Genomic DNA, 26,232 nt, shown 5'->3' with positions numbered 1-26,232 from the left:
CGTCATGGATTTTGTCCATTTTCATCCTGTGACCCTCTGTTCCATTCTCAGCCCCCGCCCCCCACGCCCCCCGCCTCCCCCCGCCCCTGTCCCGGTCCAGCCCACCCTGAGCCCGAGGTCCACCAGCACAGCTCTGGAGAGCACTGATCCTCGTCCTCTCTCCCTGCCGTGAATCACCAAAGACAATGACGGTGGCCACTATGCATCGCCCCTACCACCCATCCATAAGCACTGGGCTGTGTCCCGGGGCGCACTGCCCTCACGGCAACACTGGGCAGCATGCACTATGGGCTTTTAGATTAAAAAAGAAAGTTCAAAAAGCTTGCTGAAGTTACACCACTAATGCACAATAAATGCAACATTTGAACTCAGATCTGCCTAACTCCAGAATTTGTTTCTGCTATACCCCCACTCCCTGCAAACCACGACAGTAATCTGGGCGGAGGATTACAACGATCACAACCAAATAAATGTGTAGAGCGCTGCCGTCCAACAGAACTTCGGCAGTGATGGAAATGTTCTCCATCTGTGCCGTCCAGAACGGAAGCAGCTGGCCACAGGCAGCCAGTCACAAGCAGCCAGTGAGTGGCCATCAAGAAATGTGGCCAGTGTAACCAAGGGATTTTTGTTTTATTTAATTTTAATTAATTTAAATTAAAATACTTGCTTGTGGCTAGAGCCTAGTCCGCCGGGCAGCACAGGTGTAGAGCATTAACTGATCGGCATCCGCAATTTTCTGTTGTTGAAAAAAAAGGCTCGTTTTGTGCCCTTTGGATACTTTCAATATGTCTAAAGTTTACTATTTCAAAACAGCACTTTAAGTGAGAAGGGTTGGACTATTTTTTTTAATGTTTATTTTTGAGAGAGAGAGAGACAGAGAGAGACAGACCATGAGCAGGGGAGGAGCAGAGAGAGAGGGAGACACAGACTCCGAAGCAGGCTCCAGGCTCTGAGCTGTCAGCACAGAGCCCGATGCGGGGCTCCAACTCATGGAGTATGTGATCACAACCTGAGCTGAAGTCAGATGCGTAACCGACTGAGCCACCCAGGCGCCCCTGGTTGGACTTTTTTTTTTTTTTTTTAAATGAAGAGACACACAGAGAAAACACGCATAATGTCCTACGTAAATTAGAAGACTACAAGTTGTAAATTTCCCAGCTCTGTTTCTTTTTTGGTCCAAGAAACAAAAACTAGAGCAAAGACTACAGCACTCGCTGATGAAAATAAAAGAGTTTTTGCTTTGAGAGCCTATGCAGCCCAGTAAACAGGATGTCAGTTTTATGGGATCTATTTGGTCTCACACTCTGGAGCTCTGTGACCCAGCCAACGGTGTCACAGACACTGGCAGAACATGTGGTGAAAAGAGTTGGCCTCCCCTCACTGCTGGGAAACCGGTGGTTTGCACCAGGCTGAAGGTGTGCAGGCAGTCATGTTTATACAGGAAAGAGAACATTCAAATCTGAATTTGAAAAGAAGATCCGCTGGCTTTGGGATGGAAACGCCTGCCACCACCAGAGGGCAGCATGGCGCATATTATCCGCAACCTGGAGACCAGGTGGAAGGATCCAGGGCTCCTTAGTCAGGAATGCACAGATTCAAAAACTGGGCGTTTGGGGCGCCTGGGTGGCTCAGTGGGTTGGGCGTCCGACTTGATTTTGGCTCAGGTCATGATCTCACAGTCTGTGGGATCAAGCCCCGCATGGGGCTCTGCGCTCACCTCACAGGCCCTGCTTGGGATTCTCTCACTCTCTCTCTGCCCCTTTCCTGCTCTCACACAGTGTCTCTCTCTCTCAAAATAAATAAATAAACATTTTTTAAAAATTAAAAGTAAAAAAAACGGGCGTTCTTAGCTGCAACAGAATACATATGTGAAGACCACAGATCTAAAGAAAACCAAGTCTCACACTGTCTGGATTCAGTTGTTCTCCACCAACTTGGACAGAGCACGGACCACAAGTGAGAAAATCGGAAAACACACAGGGATGCGATGAAAACGTGTAAGTGCATAAGGACTTGACGTGGGGCGTAGAACACTCCAGACCCCCTGGGCTCACCTCTGTTGTGCCATCCCAGCTCATCTCCCCTCCCCCAGCGCTGAGCCCCCAAGGGCAGGGACCCTCCAGCAGTCGCACCTCCGATGCCCGGCCTACACGGGCAGCTCAGAAAACCACGCGTGGGGCTGCGCCGAGCAGGGAGCCAGCACACGCATCCCTGTCACATTCCGGGCCACCATCTACCCACGGCACGTTGCTCACCATCGGGAAACTGAGCTTCTGGGTGATCTCCCTGTAGTCGTCGTTCCTCTCCTTCACCTGGGCCTGCCCGGCCGTCAGGTGGCTGCACACGAAGCAGAGGCTGGTGCTGTGGAACTGGAAGCGGATGCCCACGGCACCCTTGTTCCCCGCCTTTCCTCCCATGCCCGTCTTCACCGTGTCAATCGCCACGTCTCTGGAACACAGAATGCACACGGGTGGCGGCTCCTTAGCGGTCAAGAAGGACAAGCGGAAACCCGCTTTGCTCCAGAGAAGAGCTGGGCGGCAGCCTGGGGCTTGTGGCTCAGAATCTGTTTAATCACATCTTCAGCGGCCAGGCCATGTGGTGCCCAGCGCGCCACACTCTCCTCTCCCTGCTGACGGCTGCCTCCTGGGAGGCCTGGAGGACCGTCTCCACAGCCCCAACTCTCAAGCGCCCTGCGCTCGCAGAACCACTCATGAAGCTGTCACTTCCATCCCCGCTTTCTGCTTCTATGCCTGCGAAGCAGCACCGGCTTCCCCACCCCCGGCCCACACCCGCAGCCTTCCGGCAAAGCACGGGTGCTGCAGTCAGGTAATCCACGCATGTTAAGAGACAGGAAACAGCCAGTTATTTGTGCCCGGCTGGGTAGGCGGTTTCCATGCAGACTCCAGCTCGCACTCGAATGCCAGCCTGCAATTCCTAAGAGTGAGTGTGCGGGTCCACGGGACTGTAGACTGAGGCACACAGAGGTCTCCCCTGCTCCCTGGGACCAGCAGTCAGCAGACAAGGTGGCCAAGAAGCATAGGAGCTAAACGAGCTAAGGCTGAAGGAGAGGCTGGGGACCCTGGGCGGCATCTGGGAAATCTGGAGCTCCCCAGCACCGCCCTCTCTCGTGGTTCATCTCTAACCTCTACCCTGACCTTACCTTCACTGACTTTTACCCACTCACTTTGGACACTGCCCGACTGCCAGAATGAACAGTCAGGGGGACACGGACTTAAAGATTTTCTGAGCATCATAGAAGGGGATTATGGGCACAGAGCCCAGTCTTGCTCTCCAAGCTCTGCCACGGGCACGCCTCCTCTCCTCTAACTACACAGAGGTGTTCACCCAGGTAGCAGGAAAGGTTCAGCCCGGCAGGGGCGGTGAGAAAGACTGGAGGGAATGCTATGGATGTGGGCGAGACCCGGTAGCAATGGGAGGTTATGAGTCATCGAGGGAAAAGGTGAGTTCCTCCCAAACCTTACAATACACACGCACACATGTACACATGCATGCACACACACACCACACATGTATACATGCGTGCACACATATATACACACACACGCACACTCACACTTTCCTAAGAGGACACCCATTTCCTAAGTGTTCTCTTCCTGACATTTACAAAGCTGTCACTTTAGGGACATTGCAATGGGGTGACAGTGGGAGAGGCTTTCTGCCCACATGTCTTATTTAGAACTCTTTTAAAGAGCTGGCATTTCCTGATGGGTTACTCAGCTCTTGGTCAGAGGCTTCCTGTCTAAAACTTCAACAAAAAATCCCTTTCCTTGCACAAAACTGAGTTTGGGAGACAACAATCACTCTTTCTGAAAGAGCTCAGCTTCCTGACCTGGAAGGTTCCCACTGTGGCTTTTTAGTCACCAGACAATATTCTATTCAGCCCAGTTTTTCCTTGGGGGGGTTGCTACATTGATTTAGAATAATGGCAAGTCCCGAACCTGGTGCAGGAGGGGGGAGGGGGAGGAAGTCCGAACAAAACACCGAGACCAACAACCCCGTGTCCCCCAGACGTTAACTCAATGTTCTTACCTGATGAATGGGACATGGTATGGACGTACAAAGATATACAGACAGACGCCCACCAGCTGTGCCGAAGTCAAGAGAATGTACCTATGAGAGCGTGAGATGGCTTTCTGCAGCTGCTCACCCCACATCTTCCTGTTGGTGGTACTGGAAGAGAAAGAAACGCTCTACCGTCTGCTGGAGATGGGCCCTCCTACCCACAAACTCCTCCAGCCCTTAGTTTATTCTTTTTGTACAACTGGTGTCACACTGTCCCCACTCCCATGTTAGTTCCCTGCCTCAACTCCTGCCATGGACTATCTGTGTATTTCTGGTTGTACCATACACATCACAGCACACGTCTCACCCCACCCCCTCCACCTAAAACCCAATGCAGTACCTCGCTCATTAGAGCTGCACAGACCAGGTTTTATTATTTGTTCAGAAAAGTCCTTGAAATAAAACCAACAAAGAAAAGCTCCAGTTGACCTTACAGAAAACATTAATCCAGTGGTTTTCTTTCCTTTGCATCCGGTGGAGGGAACAGAAACACCGTCTCCCTGCACTTACCCTTCTCACCTACCCCAGGAAAGGTGAGTCAGCACCCTTCCAGCCTGGCCCTCAGCCCACACCTTCCAGGTGCCCACATGCCAGCTCACAGCATGCCTCAGCCTCCACACACGGCTGAGAATATACAGCAATACCACGCCGTCCTTCTATTTCCTTAATTTGCAAAGAAAGAGGAATCGGAGGTACGTATCTGTGTGTGGAGAAGGAACGCAATCCCAAGTATCTACACATCCGGGGCCCCAGGTTAGCGGACGCCGAAGCAGGATGGCCCAGAACCCCGCTCCTAGCCAGGCCCCTGGCTCAGGAAAGCCTCAGGTGAGTTTCAGGGTGCCGCCTGCACCCCTCGTGCCTGGATGCTCACCTGGCATTGACGATATTCCCTGCGCTCAGTTCCACCATCTCTTCAAACCCCACGGCAAATATGTCAGCTGGGCTGTCATCATCTGGGGGGGCAAAGGCCGGAGGTGAACGACAATCAGACGCAACAAGGCAAACTTGCGGGTCAGCAAACTCGCGGGGCACCGCGTTTGCCTCTTTGAGCCCAGGTTTGCCCCGGGTCCGGGTGCACGCATCCTGATGACTCAGTGAAGCTTCGTGTGGAGCCCCACCTTCCTTCATGTCCTGCTGTGCACGTGGCCTTTCCCTGTCTACATCCTGGGGCACGTTACTGACCCCTCCAGACCTCTGTTCCTTTCTTTGCAGAAGGGACAGTAACCACCATCTCACAAGGAGTTGTGAAGCATCCATCAGATGGCACGTGTGAACTACCCACTCCACCTGGCAGGTAGTAAGGGCACCATCCTGTCGGTCTCCCTTCCTTCCCGGTGACCAACACGTGCATCAGGCCCAAAGGCACGTGGGGACGTCACTGTCTCACGCTTGCCTGTGTCCCTCAGTACTTTTCACAGTGCTGGGCCCAGCCTTGCCGGTTATGACTGACTGTTGTGGCCCTTCCTGCCCCAGGGGACTGTCATCTCGGTGGTCGGAGCACGGAAAACCCTGTCCAGCTCGAGGTGGTGACAGCTGAGGTCTGCTACCGAAATGCAGTCTACAGGGCACACAGCCAGCCAAGGTGCTGCTCATCCGTTCTCTCTGGGTCCCTGTTAACAGGGAAGCTGAGGCTTTAACACGACCCCTGCCACATCTCTCCAGTGCCCCCCTGCCACCTGCTGCCACTCGGCTCCTGAGCCATCATTTCAGGCTGTGGTTCAAAGCACTGCACAAAGGGACACCCTGTGCTCCCTGATGCCATCGGGAAAGGCCAGGCTGTCCACTTCTTTCCCTGTTGGCCTCACAGGGCAGCTTGGAAACTTCAAGCTTGACTGGCTTAGAGCTTCTCTTCTTTGTTTAAAGAAAAACTACCCAATTCCTCTGATCTGCGGGCGACAGTCACCACAGCCCCTCCTCCCTCCTGAACCCGGTGAGTTTTTCCGGTTAGGGGGCGCTGCTGAGCCTGCGTCCCAATAATATGCCCCGCAAAGTGACAACAGCTTGCTGTCCCCACCCACCCTGCCGGCTGGCAAACAAAGAGCCATTTTTCAAAAAGGGGGAGGGAAGTTCTCTCTAACGTCCGCAGCATGTATGGGGCCTGCTCCGGTGGGCATTCTGAACGGTCCCCACCGACACAAGAATCCCAGGACCCCCAAACTGTGCGCTCCAGCTCTCCTGCACCTCGAGGCAGCAAGCGGGGTGCCGACCGCGCACGTGATGGTGGGGGGGGGGTGGGCTCCAGGCACCTCTCAGGGCCGCTGTGGAGAATGAGAGGCTCTTACACGTCCACAGAGAACCGGATCACGGATCTCTTGCAGAATCCAAGGAAGCCTGAAAGAGCCAGGCCTCCACATAAATGCTGACTGCAGAAAATCATTTATTCTCCCAACCCTGCAATTTTGAGGCCATCCAATACTCCCCTGCATGATGTAAGACACAAGGTGAGGCGCCCAACTTGGGATTATTGTACTCCTAAAAGGCACACAAATTCTTTTGCAACTGCTTAGAGCGGATATGCAGACACAGGTGGCTGGGGAGAAGGCTGCGACACACGTGCTTGGTCAGCAGCAACACGACCCGTGCGCCTGGCTCTGGCCCAGCTTCCGACGGCAACGTGGCTCCAGGAGCCACGTGCTCCTCCTCACGACAAGAAGGTTCTAATGAGCGAGACCCACAACTGCGAAATCTCTGTATGTGAAGAGAGAGACTCCCCGCTTCGACAGCCCTTCCAAACATGCGGAAAAGGGAAGGCGTCAAATAATTGGCCAGGTGTGTCCTAGAAAGTTATACCACGGCACTTTCTAACCTTTCTCGGGAGTGGGAGCACCAAATACCAACTCTCAGGAGGCACCGGCTGCGGAAAAGGTCAAACCGAGGCCCTCGTGGTCGCGACAGCTGCACGCACTCACCCGGGGACCCTGCCAGGCCCGAGAGCTTGGGGGAGTCCAGCAGCCAGTCGGCCAGCTCTGCCGTCCCGAGGAGGTTGCTCCTGAACTGCTTTCCTCCGTTCACGTTCCAGGTCCCCATGGCGATTCGGATCCGTCTGAAATGTGTGAATTCCGACTGGCGCTCTGCCATGGCTCTCAGGATCCTGGGGGTCACTGTGAGGAGGCACGAAAGGGCACAGGTGTGTGCATTGCACAACCACACGTGTCCTCCAGAAACCTGGAAGGAGCTCCCTGTCGGGACAGACGGCCGCAGGTCCTACAGATACGGGCCAAGCGCGCTCCTCGAGAAGATGGTGAGGGGCTAAGGCCACCACAGACACAGCACTTCCCTATGGCATCTTTTAAAAGTTTGTTTTTGCATTTTGAGAGAGAGAAGCAGGGGCGGGGGGTGGAGCGCAGAGGGAGAGGGAGGGAGAGAGGAGCCCAAGCAGGCTCCACACTCAGTGTGGAGCCCGACGTGAGGCTTGACCTCACGAACCGTGACATCACGACCTGAGCTGAAACCAAGAGTCAGATGCTTAACCGGCAGAGCCACCCAGGCAGCCCTCCCCTATGGCATGAAAACACAAGATCAGACACTCCCTTCTCCATAACCTTTACTTAACCAGAGCCCCACAGGCTAGGGCATCAGACCACAGGAAATCTCAGCCTCAGCATTCCATCCACAAGCCAGTGGGGACATAAGCAAGGGGACACTGCAACCTGCCATACTTTGTTATTTTTTTAATGTTTATTGTTTGAGAGAGAGAGCACAGAGGAGCGGAGAGAGAAGAGGACAGAGGATCTGAAGTGGGCTCTGTGCTGACAGCAGAGACCAATGTGAGGCTTGAACCCATGAACTGCGAGATTATGGCCTGAGCTGAAGTCGGATGCTCAACTGACTGAGCCACCCAGGTGCCCTGACCTACCAGGCACCCCAGCCTGCCATACTTTAAATGCATACGTGTTAAACTTGGAATGTCTTAGCCCATCTTTGCCTTTTCCACCTTCCAGCCCTCAAGCCTGAGACATTTTGTTTACCTCGGACTCAAACCCTTAAAAAAGCATTACTCTGAACCACATCCACCCTCTGGATATCCACAATAGATTCCATTTTTTAAACTAGTGACTTACAGCAAATTTAAGTCATACCTACCTATCTACTTAATAAGACTCTGTGCTACTCAGACCTTCTCTCAGCTTTGACTGAGCTTACCTTATTTCTAGGTCGATACAAATATCACCTTGGCTATTTAGAGTCAAGGGGGTGCCCCTATGGAATCGTGAAAGCAGCAAAGGGCTCTGAAACCATTTTAAACATGGGCAAATTAATTTTCCAAAAATTTCTAGAACAAAACAAATGTTTTTCTAAAGAAAAATGCTAGCTTCTCCCCTTCTTCTCCACTAGCTCCATAGCATTTACAGTGTCCAGGGAATAAGAGACCATTAAGATTTCTTCAAAGAGGGGCACCTGGATGGCTCAGTCAGTTAAGCGTCTGACTCTTAATTTCAGCTGAGGTCATGATTTCATGGTTTGTGGGTTCGAGCCCTGCATCGGGCTCTATGATGGATAACAGTGCTGAGTCTGCTTGGGATTCTCTCTCCCCCCGTCTCTCTCTGTCCCTCCCCTGCTTGCGCACTCTCTCTTTCAAAATAAATAAAATTTAAAAATTATTTTAAAAATTTCCTAAGAAACCCCCGGTTCATTCATTTGTGGAAGCTTAAAAACCAACCAAAAAACCCTAAAAACCATGAACTGACAGACACAGAGAACAGACTGGGGGTTGAGTGGGATGGGGGGGAGAAGGGTGAAGGGAGTCTAAAGTTCCAGTTATGAAATCAGCAAGCCCTGAGACATAATGCACAGCAGGGCCACCATAGTTCACACTGTGCTGCAGGTTTCGCAGTTGCTAAGAGAATAGATCTTGAAGGGTCTCATCGCAAGAAAAAAATATTTTTTTGGTAACTGTGCGCAGTGATGGATATTAACTAGACTTACCGTGATCATTTCACCATGTATACAAATAGCAAATCCTTATGCTGTACACATGAAACATGATGCCATATGTCAACTGTAGTTCAACTAACAAATAAAAACCTCTAGCTGTTGATAGAAGCATGACGGAGTTGTCCCCGAGAGAACGTGTCCTCATCTCTGGAGACAACTACTCCCTCTATCAGTTCTACAGGGTCCTGGGGCCATAACAAGCAGGAGGCCCCCCTCAATGGACACTCCCTGGGACAAATGATACCTGGAGATGGGACCAAGAATCCACTGGGGCTGAGAAAGGGTTTCTGGCAGGAGTTAGCACTCAAAGAAGCTGACACCTGTAGAATAGAACACGGACTCCTCCAGCATCTTCTCGACTTTTCCTTTCCTCTTGGCTCGGAAATATAGTCTAAACTAAGAAAGTACAGGAGTGGGCTCCCACTCAAGGCCGGAAAGAACGGGCTCCCAGGAAACACGGTGATAGCTGGTATCGCATTCATATTTTGTATATCCCTGTGCCTCAGTCATGCCAGGACCAGGTACCATTCAACTAGAGTCCATGCTTATAACCCAAAGCCCACCAGAATTATTTAAACTGTCCAATTCTAAGCTACTTACCCTCCTGCCTTTCCTGCAGAAATCCCAATAAAGAAACCCTCAATAAACCTCTGTATGGTATGCTCTCCATATCTAGGACCTGAGAGTATAATAACATTTTTTTAATCCGAGGTACAACTGGTATATAACATAAGTCTCAGGTGTAAAACATTACAATTCTACATCTGAATGCACCACACAGTGACCACCACCAAAAGTCTCATTACCAACCATCACCATACATTTGACCTCCTTCACCCATTCCCCTACCCCCACCCCCTCTGGTAACTACTGATATGTTCTCTGTTTCTGTAAGTTTGTGTTTTTTATTTTAGATTCCACGTGAGTGAAATCACATGGTATCTGTCCTTCCCCATCTGGCTTATCTCACTTAGCATAATATCTTCAAGGTCCATCCATGTTGTTGCAAATGGCAAGCTTTCATTCCTTTCTGTGGCCAAGTAGTATTCCAGTGTGTGTGTGTGTGTGTGTGTGTGTGTGTGTGTGTGTGTGTGTGTGTGTGTACCACATCTACTTTATCCACCTATTGACGGACACTGGCTTGCTCCATTATCTTGGTTATTGTAAATAATACTGCAATAAACATAGGGGTGCATATATCTTTTTGAATCAATGTTTTTACATTCTTAAGCTAAATCCCCAGAAGTGGAACAGCTGGATCACGTGGTAGTTCAATTCTTAATTTTCTGAAGAATCTCCATACTGCTGTCTATAGTGGCTGCACTAATTTACATTACCACGAACAGCATACAAGGATTTCCTTATCTTTACAACCTCTCCAATACTTGCTGCCTTTTTGATAATAGTACAACCGGTGTGAGATTATACCTTATTTTGGTTTTGATTTGCATCCCCTAGTAATGAGTGATGTTGAACATCTTCTCATGAGCTGGTTGGCCATCTACATGCCCTCTTCAGAAATACTGTATGTCTATTCAGATCCTCTGCCCATTTTCTTTCATCTTTCATGTTTGGTTTTTTGTTGTTGAGTTGTAGGAGTTCTTTACATATTTTAGATATTAACCCCTTATCCAATATAGGATTTACAAAAATCTTCTCCTAGTTAGTAGGGCTGCATTTTCATTTTGATGACAATTCCTTTCACTGTACAGAAGCTTTTCAGTTTGATGTAATCCCTTCTGTTTATTTGTGCTTTTGTTTCTCTTGCCTTTGGAATCAGATCCTACACACACACACACACACACACACACACACACACACACACACACACACACACTGAGGAGCCTACCACCTGTTTTCTTCTAGGAATTTTATGTTTCAGGTCTTATATTCAAGTCTTTAGTCCATTTTGAGTTGACTTTTGTGTATGGTGTAAGACAGTGGTCTAGTTTCATTCTTTTGCATGTGGCTGTCCAGTTTTCCCAACACCATTTATTGAAGGGAATGTCCTTTCTCCATTGTATGTTCTTGGCTCCTTTGTCATAAATTTCCTGTCTGTATATGCATGGGTTTCAATCTGGGCTTTCAATTCTGTTCCACTGTTCTGTGTGTCTATTTTTATGCCACTACTATGCTGTTTCACTATAACTTTATACTTTAGTTTGAAATCAGGGATCTTGAGATCTCCAGCTTTGTTCTTCTTTCTCAAGATTGCCTTGGCTATTTGAGGTCTTTTAGAATTATTTGTTCTAGTTCTGCGAAAAATGCCACTGGAATTGTGATAGGGATTGCACTGACTCTGTAGATTACTTTGGGTAGTATGGACATTTTAATGATACGAATTCCTCCAATCCATGAGCACAGAATATCTTCCCATTTATTTGCCTCTTTTTCAATTTTGTTCATTAATGTCTTAATAGTTTTCAGAGTATAGGTCTTTCATCTCCTTGGTTAAATTTATTGTAGGTATTCTTTTTGATGCAATTATAAACGGAGCTGTTTTCTTAATTTGTCTGATAATTTATTAGCTTATAAAAGCCTGCAGACTTCTGTATGTCGATTTTGTATCCTAGTACTTCACTAAATTCGTTTATTAGTTCTAACAGTTTTTGGTGGAGTCTTTTGGGTTTTCTATATATAGTATGTCATCTGTAAATAGCAACTGTTTTATTCTTCCTTTCTAATTTGGATGCCTTTTCTTCTTCTTGCCTAATTGCTGTGGGTTAGACTTCTAATATTCATTGAATAAAAGTGGCAAGAGTGGGCATCTTTGTCTTGTTCCCATTCTCAGGAACAAGAGTATGTTGTTAGCTGTGGGTTTGTCATACATAAGCTTCGTTATGTTTAGGTAAATTTCCTCTATACCCATGTTGTTGAGAGTTTTTATCAGGAATAGATGTTGAATTTTGTCAAATGCTTTTTCTTTATCTATTGAGATGATCAACACGATTTTTATCCTTCATTTTGTTAATGTGGTTTATCAGTTGATTGATTTGTGGATATTGAACTACCCCTGCATCACAGGAATAAATCCCTCTTGATCAAGGTAAATTACCATTTTGATGTGTTGTTGAATTTACTCTGATATTTTATTGCAATTTTTTACATCAGTGTTCATCAGTGATACTGGCCTGCAATTGTGTGTGTGGGGGGGGGGGCATCCTTCTCTGGTTTTGGTATCAGGATAATGATGGCCTCATAAGAGGAGTTTGGAAGTATCCCCCCTTTTCAACTTTTTGGAAGAGTTGAAAAGGATAGATATTAAGTCTTATCTTTGAACACTTGGTAGAATTCACCAGTGATGCCTTCAGGTCATGGACTTATGTTTGTTGGGAGGGTTTTTTTATTTGTTCGTTTTTAATTTTCAGCCACTCTATTTTATTTTTTCAAATCTCTATGCCCCACAGGGGCTTGAACTCACAACCCTGAGATCAACAGTTGTATGTTCTACCAACTGAGCTAGCCAGGAGCCCCTTTTGGGAGGTTTTTGATTATTGATTCAATCTCCTTACTAGTAATCAGTCTATTCAGATTTCGTATTTCTTCATGATTCAGTCTTGGAAGAAGGGCATTTATCCATATCTTCTAGGTTGTCTGATTTGTTGGCATAGAATTATTTGCAGTAGTCTCCTGTGATCCTTTGTATTTCTGTGGTGTCAGCTCTAATTTCTTCTCTTTCATTTCTGATTAGCAACCTTTTTCGTGGATGGTCTAAGCTAAAAGTTTATCAATTTTGTTTTATCTTTTCAAAGAACCAACCCTTAGTTTTATATATCTTTTCTACTGGTTTTAAATCTCTTATTTCATTTATTTCCACTCTTTTATCATTTACTTCCTTCTACTGACTTTGGGCTTCATTTATTCTTCTTTTTCTAGTTCCTTCAGTTGTAAAGATAGATTGTTTGAGCTTTCTCTTGCTTCCGAGGTAGACCTGTAGTGTTATGATCTTTCCCCTTAGAAGTGCTTTTGCTGTATCTCAAAGATTTGGGTATGTTGTATTTGTTTTTTGTTTTGTTTGTTTATTTTGGTCTCTAGGTATCTTTTGATTTCTCCCTTCCTTCCTTTGCTGACCCATCATTGGTTTTTCAGTAGCATGTTGTTTAATCTCCACATTTTTGTGTTTTTTCCCCAGTTTTCTCATAATTGAGTTCTAGTTTCATACCATTGTGATCAGAGAAGATGCTTGATATGATTTCAATCTTCTTGAATTTATTAAGACTAGTTTTGTGGCCTAACATATGATGCATCCCAAAGAATGTTCCATCTATACTTGAGAAGAATGTGTTCTCTGTTGCTTTGGGGTGGAATATTCTGTTTATGCCTGTTAAGTCCATCTGGTCTAATGTGTTAAGGCCATTGTCTCCTTATTCATTTTCTGTCTGGATGATTTACCCATTGATGTAAATGGGGTATTAAAGTCCCTTGCTCTTTCTGTACTGCTGTCAAGTCCCCCCTTTAGGTCTGTTAATATTTGTAGATCTTAGAGCTCATACGTTTGGCGTATATATACTTATACGTGTTATGTATCTTTTTGTTTAATGGACCCCTTTATCATTATGTAATACCCCTTCTTTGTCTATTATTAGTCTTTGTTTGAAAGTCTCTCTCGTCTGCTAGGAGCATAGCTACACCAGCTTTCTTCTTGTTCTCATCTGCATAAAACATCTTTTCCCATCATCTCATTTTCGGTCTACAGGTCCCTACTTCTGAGGAACAAACTCTGTTTTTTCCTGAGCCTCCTCTTGTGGCTGCACATGACTGACCGTCTCATACAAGAATACAAAACACAGCTGCAAGCAGTGAGGCTGAGGTCAGGGCCGGAAGTGCACGCACAGAAGCTCAGCTCAGGGGAGTGTCACTACCTGCCATTTGAGATTGCACGAGGAGGAGGGGGAAGGGCCGGCCAGCACCCCCAACACACATACTCCCTCTGGGCAGCAGGGCAGCTGGCACCTCCATACAGTGGAGTGGGAACCCTCTTACCCAGCAGGGCCGTGTTGTCCAGGAGTACCCTTCCTCTGTCTGCAGACTCCTCGGTATAGACATCCCCCACGAGCAGCAGCTTGATGGCCTCCTGCTTCACCCCGTCAAAGAAGTTGGACTGGATAGTGCGAGACACGGACCGGGCCCCGTCCTTCAGCTTCCCCACCTGCCGTGAGCCAGACCACAGGCTGTGAGAGGGACCCGTGCAGGCCCTCCCTCGCCCCCTGTGGTCTGCCCCTACCTTAGCCTTCCCTTCCAGGGCCCGGCTGCCCGTGAACATCTTGCTCAGGCTGTGCCCATTCAGAGACCACATGGCTTTGAAGGACTCCACGAAGCGGTCAGCAATGGGCTTGGAGTTCAGCCCCAGGCTCTCGAGCTGCAGGTGGAGAACCTGGGTGACAAGAAAGGGACAGGGGTCACCGTCTGCTCACCTGGAAGCTCCCGGCTGCCACAGCTGCCTCGGGTGACTTTCACCAGGCATCATCTCAGGGAGCTCCTTATTTGGCAGATTCTGGGTCGCCCTGTACCCCTCTAGAGACCGAGGAATGCTCACAGCAAAGAACAGGACTTCCCCACCACAACTCACCCCTATTTCGTCCAACTTCGTCTTTATCATTCCACCAGCCCTCCTCTGGCTCCCTTACTCCGGACCACCTCCCGATGCCCCACCCCTGAGCAGCAGAGGGGTGGCGAGCGAGCAGGGAGAGCTGGCAGGCAGCAGTGACTCCACCCCTCCTCCCAGCAGTGAGCCAGGAGAGGTCGCCCAGGCACTGGGCCAGCGGGCCATGGGACAGGCTCTGGTCTCCCTCCCAGGCTTCCGATCATCTCAGCCAGCCTCACGCTGCCCCTGCCAAACTGTATTCATGGTAATTGTGACACAGAACTACTGTTTCTCAAGGTGTCACCTGGACCTCTGTGCCACCATCTCCGGGATGCATTCCCAAAAGTGTGCCTACAAACGGGATGAAGGCATGCTGTGAATGGGCAAGCCAGCCGCCCAGGAGCACCTCTCGGATGCCTGCCACATCTCTGCCCCACCTCCTCACAGGTAGAAAGTTAGCCCAGTGATGTCACCCTCATCTTGCTGACGGAAGGCATGGGACACGGCCCGGGTGGCCCGAGGGGCTTCACGACGCAGGGACAGACCTCGAGTGCAATAAAGCTCTGCACGGTGTTGGTTCGGTCCAGGCAATCGAGACAGTTCATCCGCAGCGTGCCTTTCTGAAAACTTAGGAAAACGAGAAATGCAAATGGTTACAAGTTGCGGTCAGGGGAACGACAGCCATAGAACAATGGCCTGTAGACTCCCAAACAAAATGTACCAGGAGTCACCTATTCTAGTGGCCCCCCAGAACCCCCGGCATACACCCTGAGGGACCCCAGCACCGCTGGAGTGGCACGTACCCTCTCAGCAGTCTGCACACCTGGGTCATTATAAAATACGCCAATTCTCATCATTTGCCATAGTTACGTTCCAGAAAGCTGCCGTGAACAATTCGTGCGTCGTACCATTGGCAGATCAGCAAATGCTGAACTACTGCTTCTAGAAGAATGCGGGGTGAGGTTCCCCCGAGTCTCTGTTCACACATCTTCATCAGATGATCGACATGTAACCTTGTTTTATGTGTATTTCTGTGTAAAGCCACCTTAATACAGATCGTCGATCCATTAACCCTGAACTCGCAGCCAACAGCACATAACACACCCGAACACAGCTTCTCCATCACAGGTATTTCCCCCATTCGGCACATCACAGCCTTCCTGCGCTCGGGAACACCGGGCGGCGCTTAGCTCTGTGTTCGGGGGCCATTTTAAACAGTGAAATCACCAATAAGGTGCATAAAAATGTGACCGCGTGGCACTAAACAGACCACAGAAAGGACACTTTCTAGTAGAAGTGCTGAAACAGAAGGCACAGCATCGCCTTACACCCTGAGTGACTGCAATTCTTCACGGTTCTGAGCAGGTCTGTGACGACCGTGATGGGGCCATAAGGATGGATTTGGGGGGTTACAAATAAATTTTAGCAAGTGGACAAATCTGCAAATACAGAATCTGTGAAAAGTGAGGATCGACTGCATTGTGACTTGAGGAAAGCAGGCTTCCTTTTTCCGCTCAGCTCTGAGCAGGAAACTCCAGACCCCAGTGTCCTCGGGCAATGGGGCTCATGCCAACTGTCCCCTTCACTCATGTGGGCTTTCATCAGTTTGGGCAGTAAGTTCTTTTTCTTTTCTTTTTTTTTTTTAATGTTTATTTGAGAGAGTGAGTGAGCATGGGGGAGAGGGGGAGAGAGGGTAAGAGAGAATCCCAAGCAGTCTCCATCCTGTCAGCGTAGAGCCCGATGTGGCACTCGAACTCACAAACCATGAGATCATGAGCTGAGCTGAAATCAAGAACTGGACGCTCAACCGACTGAGCCCCCCAGGCGCCCCTCGATGATACGGTCTATGGTCACCATAACTCTATGTTTCAGCCTAGTCCATTTATTAATAATTTATTTTGCCAGAAAACCATGCTTCACCATCTTCTCACAAACCTCAAGAGCACGTTCTGAAGGTGGGAAGGCGAAGGACGAGGCTGGAACCCGGGACCCCCCCACATCCCTGAGCCTGTGCTCCAGGAAACTGCAAGGGCAGCTGAGCAGCAAGGGGGGCGCCCAGCCCCGGAGGCCCCCGGCCGCTCCACTAGTCACCAGGCGGGAGCATGAGGACGCAGGTGGAGACTCACCGTGGACTTACATTCTCGCCCTTGGTAAACACACCAAAGTCATCCCAGTGGAGCTTCAACTGGGGCCTCAACAGGTTCTCCAACTTCTCTAGCTTCCCGCCTTTGGCAAGTTGATGGAAGTCAAAGTTTATCATAGGCGTGTCGCCGGCGTGGCAAGAAGCCCAGAGCAACTTCTGCAAGTGGAAAGGGAAAGGGTGGCAGGGGAAGGAGGGAAGGAACGCAGTGACAGCACAGCTGGAGCCGTGTGGCTCCCCAAGGCACTCGCTCGAGCACACGGTTTAGCTTTAAGGCATATGGTGGACCAAGCTGTTCATCGGTCCTGACCCTGAGAGAGAAGAACAAAGACTTGGAGGACCATACCACACAGAGCATCTTGCCTGCAGAAGGGGAGAAGGTCCACCCTGGGCAAAACACAGCCAGAGCAGGTCTGGCTCCGTGGGGCAGCTCACAGCCCTGTACTGACATCACCCTCCCGCAGGACTCTTGGGCGGGCGCTGATGATGGAAGGACCGCTCTGTTCTGCAGGCACCCAAGCGCCACGGGCCCATTAGGGGCAGGGAGGCCCAGCAGGCTGTGGAGCTCATAATGCAGCTCCCTGTTGCCCTGGTAACCGGTCCCATACTGACAAGTGAAGCCTCAGGTGGGTGGGCTCAGAGGTGTCCAGTTCTCCCGTCAAGGTCCTCTGGATCCCCGTGAAGGGAGATGCCTGAGGCACAGCCCAGTAAAACTTCAGGATGGGGGTGACCGGTGGCCAGGGCCAGTGGGCCCAGGCTGGCACCTGACCTGGAAGGGAGGCGGGGCCAGAGATGGGGACACATAGCAGGTGGGCTCCAGGCAGCTTGGTACTCCCGACCGAGGCCTCTCTTCCACACGAGGAACCTCCCTGGCCACTCCTTGGCTCTCTCGAGAGTCCCGTGATAGAAGATGAACCGGGTGCCTTGCCAGAGCACCTGGTCCCTGGTCTGTCCCACCCCAGGCCCTCCTGCGTAGTTTCAGGTCAGGCTTGTCCAGAGAGTCTAATGACTCTGAAAGACTAGAAGGACTTTAAGCCTTGTGGTCCCTCCAACTCAAAGTGCCCATCCACTGTGAGCCAGAATGCCAATCAGTGTATGGCTGCGAACGTCGGGAAAGTCTGGCTATGAAAAAGAAGTCAGCTGAGCTGACTAGCGTACCTCTTAGCGACTTTACATTTCGGAGCGAGCACCTTGGCTAGTTATGGCCTGAGGGACTGCAGGTTGCAAGCTGGCAGCCGGTGCACGGGCCTCGGGGCTGAGGGAGCCACAGCTCTACGTGACACCGGCCGGTCACCTCCAGGTGGCATCCACCTCCTCCCTCCTACCTGCCCAGCAGCCCACCTTCCTCCTGCTGGGCCACTGGACCACGGCTGCCTCCAGCCCCGCTAGTGACAGAGGAGCCTGTCAGCAGGGGGCACTCCCATCAGCTGACGGGAGGATGCTGAGGACGTCCTCTCCCCACAGCTCACGGCATAAAGGGAAAAGAGATTCTTGGGTTTTGCCTTTTTCCCTTTCCTTAGAGTAAGCTGCCAACGTTGCTGCCAAGAGGGTAGGGAGGGGGGACAGCTCAGCAAGCTTGCTACACGCCAACCAGGAAGAGCAGGTCTGGCCAAATGAAACTGGCCACCAGAAAGTCTGATCTGAGCACATGGCTCTTCCAAGCAGAGTGAAATGAGCACCCGCTGGGGTTCGGCTCCTACCGGCCAGAGGTCAGGGGTCAGGAAGGCAGCAAACACCACCTCCCATGAGACTTCGCAGGAGGCTAGGTCCGATTTCACTCTCCCCATATGTGGCTTCCCTGCCCTTGGAACAACCAGAGGGCTTCTCTCCGTGAAGTGAGGGACATGGGCCACTGAGAAAGGGGCGTGGAGGTCGCCCACAGCTCATTCTGGAACTTTTCACGTAGTAGACTGAATACACACAGGAGCTCTGGGAACAGAAGGCCCTGTTTCCTTCCCTGGGTAGGCCCCTCCCCCTCACACCAGGCCCAAAAGTGCCCAGACAGCCTCAGGGAGTCCGTGGGGAGCCAGGCAAAGGAAGCTGCTTTCTGGGGCGGCCCAGACAGGGATGGGAGATTTGAAGGCCGAAGTTAAGCAGGAGGAAATCATGTAAGATTCCCTGCTTTACACTGAGCGGGAGCCCTTAAGAGCTCCACCGAGTGCCCCGCAGGTGTCTGGGTGAGCTCGCCAGGAGGCGCTGACCAGCAGCAGAGCCAGACCAAGCAAGGGAAGGGGAGCTCAGGCGCCCTGAGCAGTCAGGGATCGCGGGGCGAGGCCCAAACGTGTGCGGGTGTACGTGTGTCCAAGAGAACCAGGCAAAGGGGCCTGGCTGTGCAGAGCCCTCAAAGCCCCAGTGTGAGTCTGGAGGAAGCGCAGCTGGAGGAGGGAGATGCTTTGTTTTGACTTTGAGCAAATTCTCTAACCATCAGTTCATAAACATTAAATTTCGTACATCAGGAGCCCAAATCACCTAAGGCTATAGAGCTGATGGGGAAAAACTCCCAGACGCGGCGAGAGCAGTGCTGTTGTTCCCAGTCCTGCACAGAAGCTTGCCTCTGAGCAGGGGCCCCTCACCCAACACCCCCAGGGCCTTTACCTTGAAGGCTCTGTTGAGCACCTCCTCTCCGCCTCTGCTCCCCAGCAGGTTCACGACCACTTGCTTCCCATACTGCTCCTTCAGAAGCACCATATGCCTACAACGGAGCAGGGCGGCACCGTGAGCCCACATCACCAGGACAGAGGCTGACGGCTCCACCCTCGAGGGGAGAGGGTACAGGAGGGACCTGCATGGCACTAGAGGTCCAGGCTGAGCTGTTCTCCAGGACACAAAATGGGTGGGGTTGGGGGGGGGTGGGGGGAGAAAACCAGTCTCTCCCAGCCACCAACCCCACTGTCAGGGACAAGCATGTCTACAGTCTGTTTGCATGAAAGGCTCGGGCCAAGAAGAACTTACAGCACATCAGACTTCTAAACAAGCAGAACGCTAGACAGAGGAGATGCCGCACTTCCTGTAAAGTCCCCGTTAAATCTAGAACAGCTAACACAGCTTCATAAGGGCAACATGCACGTCTGTGAAATTAATCTCTAATTTCACTTGGTACCTTCCTTCTCTAAACTAGAAAAGCTGGTAGGAGAGCTGTTAACCTCAGTGTTTTTTATCTAAGCACATTATATTTCATTATGTTTAACCCAAACAACAAGGCACAGTAAAATTTCAAGCTTTAGGAAAATATTCATAGATCAAGGACTTTTAAAAATACAAATGTTGAAATACTGGGGAGAGACTAATATTTATCCTTTATTACCAGCTTTTGAAAAGTTAACTTTACAATCTTAATCATGGTAGGAATGCTTAAATATAATTTAAAAAAAAACACAGGGAGAGGACAATGCAACAAGCAGATGTAAACTGTATTTTCCTCGTGCGCTCTTTTGCCTAAATATGGAAAAAAGACTAGACGATGATGGCACACCACACCGTTAAAAGTGGTGGAATTTTACGTGACTTAAAATTCGTTTCTTCCTTATACATTCTTGTATTTTCTGAATTTCTAGGGTATGTTTCTTTTATAAATCCATTTTAAGTTGATTAGCACAAATGAACCAATGTCAGCCCAATAAAGGAAAAAAATCCTCTCGTGCCAACTTCGAGGGATAGCACAGTATAGTAGAATATGGATCCTGAACGGGGCAGTTTGAATTTAGGTCGTCTGCTGACTAGCTAAGGGTGAGCTCCTAGCTCCGTGTGTGTGGGAATTCTCTAGGGAAGCTCCTGGCAGCCCTTTCCTCCCTGCGATCCTCAACTGCCCCCCCAACTCCCACCCACCTGAAGAGGTGTGGCTCCATCAGATTGGCGCGGTCAGGGCCACCGCACAAGCCCGGGCTCTGTCCCCAGGGCGTGCCACACGGCAGCAACCCTGGTGAAGGTACCAGAAGAAACGGGATGTGCGTGGCTCAGCCCCTCTGGACTCTCCCGAGTCTGCCTGCCTGGGGAAGCCGTGTCCCGGCCGGAGGTCAGACCCATGGAGCCAACGGGGAGGGGCCTCTGCTCTGGTGGCAAGTCTGAGCTGCCCAGCTCTGCCGGTCACGGAGTGAGCACCGGTGATTCAAGGCTGAAATGTGTGGAAGCCCACAGTGGCCACGCATGCAAGCTGCCTCCCACAGTGCAGCTTGTCAGAGATCAGGCTGGCGTGTGACCCCTGCCCCCCCCACCCCCGCCCCACGCAGCGACTACACCTGCGTCTCAAAGGATTCCAAACCCAGAGGTGGATGAGAAACGATATCGCTCATCATTCATGTCAACAGCCCAAGCACCATTGATTATTCATCCCTTCTGAGCGAGTCCTTTGTACCATAAAGCTAATCCTCCTCCTGCAAAAAATGGTTTTGAGCACTAAAAGAACAAATAAAAGTGACAAGCACAGTGCTTGGCACATAGGAGTTGGGTTTTCTTTCCTTCCTTTTCATTTTGAAGCAGGATAATACACTGATCGGTGAGAAGCTAAGACTCCCCTCAGGGCTCCGGAGGCGGGGGGGGGGGGAGCCACACTAAGGCCAGCAAGACACTCAGCCTGGCCTCCCTGCTCTGTGCACCCAGGGTCCTTCCCCTGCCTGCCCATCTCACCGTTGAGTGGAGTTCTGTGGAAAACTTGGGGTGGGGGGGGGAATTAGAAGTCAGGTTGGTTTCTGTTGGACAGCATCTTTCTCATATTGAGGGCAGAAGTGAGGGGACGGCAATGTCCACCTACAACTGCAGATGCGGGCAGCTCCGAGCAAAGACAGGGAGGAAGGAGCAGGGGTCCAGTGTCCCGTACAGGTGAGACCAGGCACCGCCCCCAGAAAAGGGTTAATACTTCCATCCAAACTCTACCAGCAAGACAAGATCCCCTTCAGGTCCACACATCCAAAGGACCCCACTTCCTTCCCACAGACAGCAGGTGGGCAAGAGGCAGTAGTGAACAACCTACTGAACGGTACGGCACTGGCCACAGGTATTCTGTGGGGCTCAAACTACCCACGGAAAGGGGATTTGTGTGGGGGCAGGTGGGGGCATAAGGGATTTACTCTGGACCAAGCACATCACAGAACAGAGAAACTCCTGAGAGCCCCCTGATGTGCCAGAGATGGGGGGCACCTCCAGGAACCCGTGGCCCAGCTCCTCGGGGGGACCCCAGCACCCACTGAGGTGGGTCTGCCAGAGAATCGGATGCCCGCGCTCCCACATGAGACTGAAATGAGCGCATTGGGCAGCACCCAGCGTGAGGCCAGGCAGCTCCTGCCCCGGCCCCTGCCCGTGAGAACACACAGTCTCAGCTGCCTCTTGGCCCGAAAGCTTTAGGAAGGAAGCCTGGAGTCAGCCACATTTTCAGTGGCAGCTGCTGGTCAAAGGGCCTACAGTCTTTTTTTTTTTTTTTTTTTTAATATTTATTTTTGAGAGAGACAGAGCACAAGCGGGGAAGGGGCAGAGAGAGAGGGAGACATGGAATCTGAAGCAGGCTCCAGGCTCTGAGCCGTCAGCACAGAGCCCGACAGGGGGCTCGAACCCACAAACCGTGAGCCTATATGACCTGAGTCGAAGTCTGACACAACCAACTGAGCCACCCAGGTGCCCCAAAGGGCTTGCGGTCTTGAAGGGGCTCCTGTGAGAAAAGAGGGGGCTTATCCTCTCGGGTGTACACACTAGCAGGATATAAAAATGCTGAAGTTGGGTGTAAATGTTCCTAAAATATATGCATATTTTTTAAAAGCTCATAAACACGAGGCTTTTGAAACAAGCCCAGCATGCAGGTGTCTTCCTTTCTACTTGTGGTCAGCTTGGAAGGAAGGACATTTCCAATTATGTTTTCCATTTCTGAAGAACACTGAATGCAGATCAGTGTCTCCTCAAACAACTCCATGCACACAGTGCACAGAACACGTTAACAGTGTTCTGAACACAGGCAACGGCATTTTCATTAGCAGACTTCACATGTCCTCAGAGGGAAAGCCTGCTGGTTGTGACGCACCCATCAGGGGTCAAGGTCGGGCTGCTGTTACCCATCTGCAGAACACAAGAAGGGTGCACACAGACTGAAGGTCCAGGTGGAGATTCAGGCAGAAGGATTAAAATGCTTTAAAAAATCGCTCCTGGAATTTTTATGACATTTACTAATTTTTTAAATTAGCGTTTAGATCAAAATTGCAAATATCTTAAGAAGCGATTAATTATTTCAAATACAAGTTATGGTTTAGGTTAGCGATGGCTGTTCTTAAGCAAGTTGTGTAACGGTCCAGTTTGTGGTTCAGAAAACAAACTCCAGGGGCACCTGGGTGGCTCAGTCGGTTAAGCATCTGACTCTTGATTGTAGCTCAGGTCATGATCTTGCGGTTTGTGAATTCGAGCCCTGCGTCGGGCTCTGAGCTGACCGCGCGGAGCCTGCTTGGGATTCTGTCTCCCTCTCTCTGCCCCTCCCCTGCTTGTGCTATCTCTCTCTCTCAAAAATAAACAAACATTAAAAAAAAAAAAAAAAAGGAAAAGGAAATCTCTATCTGCCAAATGTTCTTCTAGAATGCTATGTAAAAAGCTAATAGTGAAATCCTTAGTAGTAGGAATTGGAAGTTAGAATACTTTTTAACTTCTTACTTTATGCCTTCTATATTATAGCTTTTTAAATCTTGAAATATATTTTTATTTACTTAAAAAAAATTTTTTTAACATTTATTAATTTTTGAGAATGAGAGAGACAGAGCATGAGCGGGGGGAGGGGCAGAGAGAGAAGGAGACACAGAATCAGAAGCAGGCTCCAGGCTCTGAGCTGTCAGCACAGAGCCCAACATGGGGCTTGAACTCATGTACTGCGACATCATGACCTGAGCCAAAGTCGGACACTCAACCCACTGAGCCACCCAGGCACCCCTGAAATATATTACTTTTAAAAGAAAAAGAAGCAGCTACAAATATCCTATAGATTATCCCTTGTTAACTAGGACAAAGGAATAAAGCTTCATTAAGAAGGAACTGGGCAGATAAAATAATTGCCAAGTGTAACCTCAGTATTAATGAAATTTCAGGGAACTCTGAGAGTCACTAAATGTCTCATTCTATAAACTCCCTTCTTGCGCAAAGAACCAAAGTAAAAGGCAGATGCAGGTCCGGGGTTTGGGGCGGCCCCCTCCCCCTGCTGTCCCTGTGGCACTGTCTGATGGGGCAGGGGGACAACTCCCAAGGATGGTCCCAGACAACCCTACCTGTCGAAAGCGGGGGCATTGGCTTCTAGGCCTCTATTGAGTCTCAGATGATGAGAGCCAACCTAAAGCAAAGAGAAATAACATTAGTGATTCCTCCTGTTCTGTGAACCCAGGAAGTGATGGTCTTCCCACGTCGCCCCCAGTGCCAGCCAGGCTGCAGCCTCTCGCCCCTCTATGACCTATTCACAGATCAGGTGACCAGCACTGAACTTGGGTCTCAAAGCCCGAGCCTGGCTGTGCTGCAGCCCCGTCCTAACGCTGCATGGACCATACCGGCTGGAACCCTTCCAAAGGCAGAAGAGATACTTCAGGGTCAGTGCATGAGGCCCATGTCAGACCTGCAGAGCAGAGGTGAGGCTAAGCCAATCAGGGAGCGTGAAACTACTTCTCAACCTCCTCTGCAACTCCAGATACCCTAACCCCCCCTAATACCTGAGTTATGGCTACCTGCAAACTAATTTGCCTTATTATTTAGAATTACCTATTTAACATCAAAAGTTTAAAAAATAAACTTAAAACTATATAGTGTTATGGGGCACTTGGGTGGATCAGTTGGTTGAGTGTCTGACTCTTAGTTTCAGCTCAGGTCATGATCTCACAGTTTGTGGGTTCCAGCCCGCATCGGGCTCTGTGCTGGCAGTGTGGAGCCTGCTTGGGATTCTCTCTCTCCCTCTCTCTGCCCCTCCCCCACTCATGCTCACTCTCTCACTCAAAATGAAAAAAACCAACTGTATATTGTTATTGGAGGCAGCTTGAAAGGCTCTCTCTGGACAAATCTGGGACAATTTGATCACTGAACTAGAAAGGACAGTAATGGATTATAATTTGATAATAAAATAGGAATCCATGAATCTACACGGATGAGAGCCAGCTGGCTGGCTGGATGAGTGAGCGGACAGAGAGGTGGGCAGGTGGATGGGGAAGAAGGGAGGGCTCTTCCTTACAGCTGAACACCCACTGATAAATGTGGAGAGAGCGGTGGGGGAAAAAAATCATTTTATAGCCGCCATAGTAAAGGATGGTTCAGCAAAAACCACCCACTGATCATAAATGTTAAGGGAGAGGCTGATGAGGAATAGGATGCTTTCATGGTCTCAGAGTCTCTCCTGGAGGCTTATTAGTTGAAAGAGATGACACATTAAGTGAAGAAATGGAGTAGCACCTTGCCTGAGTGACCAAAATTAACATCACTAACGAGGGGGCACATGGACACCGTGGGCTTCCAGATGGGACACCCTGACAAGGATGTGGTCTCAGGGATCCACACCCTAAACCTGATCACAGTGAAACCCCTGGAAACCCCCACTTGAGGCACTTCCAACTTAAAGGAAAAGAAGACATGTGTTCCCCAAAAATGTCAATGTCACAGGAGACAGGAAGGGAGAGGAACTGATCCAGATCAAAGGAGACTAGAGATGGGACAGCTACATGCAGGACGGGGTCCTGGCCTGGATCCCGGACTGAAGGGGCAACAGTGCCACGGCAGACACTACAGAAACAACTGATAAATCTGAAACGTGGACTGGACGTTAGATTAGAGCACTGTGCCACTGTACACGTGCTGAGCATGCGCCTCTCCTGCGGTGATGCAAGAGAACATATTTGCTCTTGGGAAAAACGTCCTGACGTACTAAGTAAGGAGACATGATGTGTGTGCAACGTGCTCTCCAGTGGTTCGGAAAATAAGGGAGAGCATGTGTGGGGGGCAAGAGGCTAACCTAGAGAGAATCTGGGGACAGGACACATGGGAGTTCGCTCTCCTGTTCCTACAACTTTTCTGTAGGTCTGGCATCATCTTTTTTAAATTATTTTTAAATTTTTAAAAATTTTTATTTTTAAGAAAGAGGCAGACAGAGCACAAGCAGGGGAGGAGCAGAGAGAGAGGGAGACAAAGAATCTGAAGCAGGCTCCAGGCTCTGAGCTGTCAGCACAGAGCCTGACGTGGGGCTCAAACCCCTGAACCGTGAGATCACGACTTGAGTGGGAATCGGATGCTCAACCGACTGCGCCACCCGGGTGCCCCAGGCCTGGCATCATTTTAAGATAGAACGTTTCTTGAAGTATATTGTTGGGCTTTGCTTGTTGTTGAACATTACGAACATACTGTCTCTGGATTCATCTGCACCATCAGACATAGTCATCACCGAATGTGGGGGGAGTGTTATTGACAAGTTTTACCGTCACAGGTAACACATCTGTCCCTCTTCATACCTGAGGAAAGAGCCACTCCAGGTGACTGGAATAACTTAGAAATGACTGAGATT

The 26,232-nt window shown here is 49.8% G+C and overlaps 1 protein-coding gene across 3 annotated transcripts in view; it reads right to left on the bottom strand.

The window, feature by feature from the left end:
* The window catches only part of SYNJ2 (synaptojanin 2), a 104,519-nt gene that overhangs the window by 21,213 nt on the left and 57,074 nt on the right, over positions 1-26,232 (bottom strand). For 2 of the 3 annotated variants that reach the window (XM_042987406.1, XM_042987407.1), the window contains exons 6-15: positions 23,969-24,030; positions 19,338-19,434; positions 16,729-16,901; positions 15,148-15,229; positions 14,243-14,392; positions 14,002-14,167; positions 6,993-7,184; positions 4,955-5,036; positions 4,051-4,191; positions 2,256-2,448 (exon numbers count right to left, since the gene is read on the bottom strand). In XM_042987406.1, the coding sequence (XP_042843340.1) occupies positions 2,256-2,448; positions 4,051-4,191; positions 4,955-5,036; positions 6,993-7,184; positions 14,002-14,167; positions 14,243-14,392; positions 15,148-15,229; positions 16,729-16,901; positions 19,338-19,434; positions 23,969-24,030 (1,338 nt within the window). Of the gene's footprint in view, positions 1-2,255; positions 2,449-4,050; positions 4,192-4,954; positions 5,037-6,992; positions 7,185-14,001; positions 14,168-14,242; positions 14,393-15,147; positions 15,230-16,728; positions 16,902-17,088; positions 17,274-19,337; positions 19,435-23,968; positions 24,031-26,232 lie in introns of those variants that run through there. The other variant, XM_042987409.1, reaches the window with a different exon arrangement.

The sequence above is a fragment of the Panthera tigris genome, chromosome B2, assembly GCF_018350195.1.
Source record: "Panthera tigris isolate Pti1 chromosome B2, P.tigris_Pti1_mat1.1, whole genome shotgun sequence".
In the NCBI taxonomy this organism is placed as follows: Eukaryota; Metazoa; Chordata; class Mammalia; order Carnivora; family Felidae; genus Panthera; species Panthera tigris.
The sequence above is the reverse complement of the archived record's forward strand: the minus strand, read 5'-3'. Positions and strand labels throughout refer to the sequence as shown.